Consider the following 2151-nt stretch of genomic DNA (forward strand, 5'->3'; position numbering starts at 1 on the left):
CCGAATTAAGGAATATTTGTCAAATCCACCAGTGTTGGTTCCCCCCGAGCCCAGGAAGCCATTGTTGTTGTTGTGTTTGTCATTCTTGGATAATGCATTCGGTTGTGTGTTAGGACAACACGACAAAAAAGAGAGAAAGGAGCAGGCCATCTACTACTTAAATAAGAAGTTCACACCATGCGAGGCCAAATACACTTTGATAGAGCGCACTTGTTGTGCTCTGACTTGGATCGCCCAGAAATTAAGGCATTACATGTTAGCATACACTAAGCATTTGATATCTTGACTCAACCCGCTCAAGTATATCTTTGAGAAGTCGATGCTTACCGGAAAGCTATCTAAATGGCAAATTCTCCTCAATGAATTTTACATTGTGTACATAACCCAAAAGGCTATCAAAGGACAAGCTTTAGCCAACCACCTTGCAGAGAATCCAGTGGATAGGGATTACGAGCCGCTCACTACGTACTTTCCCAACGAGGAGGTATTGTTTGCCAGAGAAGATATCGCAGAGTCATACCCTGGATGGAGAATGTTTTTCGATGGAGCAGCAAATTTCAAAGGAGTAGGAATTGGGGAAGTCCTAATTTTGAAATCCGAACAGCACTATCCACTATCAGCAAAGATAAGATTCCCCCGTACCATAATATGGCTAAATACGAAGCGTGCATCCTTGGGATTAGGATGGCGGTCCACATACACATTAAAGAACTTTTGGTCATAGGGGATTCCGATCAATTGATACACCAAGTCCAAAGGGAGTGGTCTACCAAGAAACATCAAGCTCCTTCTGTACCTGCACTGTGTAAAAGAGTTATGCAAGAAGTTCATGAAGATTGAGTTCAAGCACGTTCCCAGGATCCATAATGAGTTCGTCGGCGCCCTTGCATCTCTATCGTCCATGATTCAGCACCCAGACAAGAACCATATCGACCCTATCGAGGTAGAGATCAGGGATCAACATGCCTACTGCCTGTAGAAAGATCCAGACGGTAAACCATGGTACCACGATATCAAGAGATTCCCTGAGACAAGAGAGTACCTGTAGAATGCTACTAATAGTCACAAGAGAGCACCCGGGAGGTTGGCGAATTACCTTTTCCTTAACGGGGAAGTCCTGTACAGGAGGACCCCAGACTTGGGTTTGTTGAGATGTGTAGATGTTGCTGAGGCAACCAGATTATTCGAAGAAATACATGCAGGAATGTGCGGACCCTACATGAATGGTTTCACATTAGCCAAGAAGATCTTGAGAGTAGGATACTTTTGGATAACCATGGAAAGCGATAGTATCCGCTATGCGCAGAAGTATCACCAGTGCCAGATCCATGTGGATTTTATCCGGGTTCCACCTAATGAGTTGAATGTGATGGGTTCGCCTTGGCCGTTTGCCACTTGGGTCATGGACGTGATTGGACCTATAGACCCCGCTACATCAAATAGGCACTACTTCATTTTGGTAGCCATCTACTACTTCACCAAATGGGTCAAAGCATCTACCTACAAGGCCGTCACAAAGAAGGTAGTGGCAGATTTCGTCCAAAACAACATCGTCTGCCGATTTGGAACACCCGAGTCAATCATCACTGACAATGCAATTAACCTCAATAGTGATCTCATGAGGGAAATCTACGAGAAGTTCAGAATTGACCACCGCAACTCCACAACCTACATACCACAAATGAATGGAGTAGTTGAGGCAGCCAACAAGAATATCAAGAGAATTCTGTGAAAGATTGTGGACAATCATAGGCAATGGCATGAGAAACTATTCTTCACCTTACTGGGTCATCAGACCACCATAAGAACTTGTACTGGGGAAATGTCGTACATGTTGGTATATGGCACCGAAGTTGTGATAGCCGTAGAGGTCGATATACCATCTTTAAGAGTCATCCAAGAAACCAAGTTAGACGTTGCAGAGTGGATACGGGTCAGACAGGTTCAACTCATGCTCATTGATGAAAAGAGAATGGATGCAGTATTCCATGGTCAGCTATATCATAATAGGATGGAAAGTGCATTTAACAAAAGGTTGAAGCCTTGCCAGTTCACACCAAGGCAATTGGTTCTGAAGAAAATCTTCCCCCACCAGGAAGAAGCCAAAGGGAAGTTCGCACTGAATTGGCAAGGTCCTTACGTGGTTCACCG

General features: G+C 44.4%; 1 protein-coding gene across 1 annotated transcript; it reads left to right on the forward strand.

The window, feature by feature from the left end:
* The first annotated feature begins 319 nt into the window (after positions 1-319).
* LOC138901514 (uncharacterized) lies at positions 320-1732 on the forward strand. Its single transcript, XM_070189286.1, has 2 exons — positions 320-717; positions 1126-1732. The coding sequence occupies exons 1-2, from the start codon at positions 320-322 to the stop codon at positions 1730-1732; spliced, it is 1005 nt and encodes a 334-aa protein (XP_070045387.1).
* The last annotated feature ends 419 nt before the right edge of the window (positions 1733-2151 follow it).

This window comes from Nicotiana tomentosiformis, chromosome 11 (assembly GCF_000390325.3).
Source record: "Nicotiana tomentosiformis chromosome 11, ASM39032v3, whole genome shotgun sequence".
Taxonomy (NCBI): domain Eukaryota; kingdom Viridiplantae; phylum Streptophyta; class Magnoliopsida; order Solanales; family Solanaceae; genus Nicotiana; species Nicotiana tomentosiformis.

Bases quoted from the DNA above. Each gene is read 5' to 3' on its own strand.
- LOC138901514 (XM_070189286.1), top strand. From the start codon at position 320: ATGCTTACCGGAAAGCTATCTAAATGGCAAATTCTCCTCAATGAATTT. The intron at 718-1,125 runs GTCATAGGGGAT...AGTCCTGTACAG, and splicing joins TACACATTAAAGAACTTTTG to GAGGACCCCAGACTTGGGTT.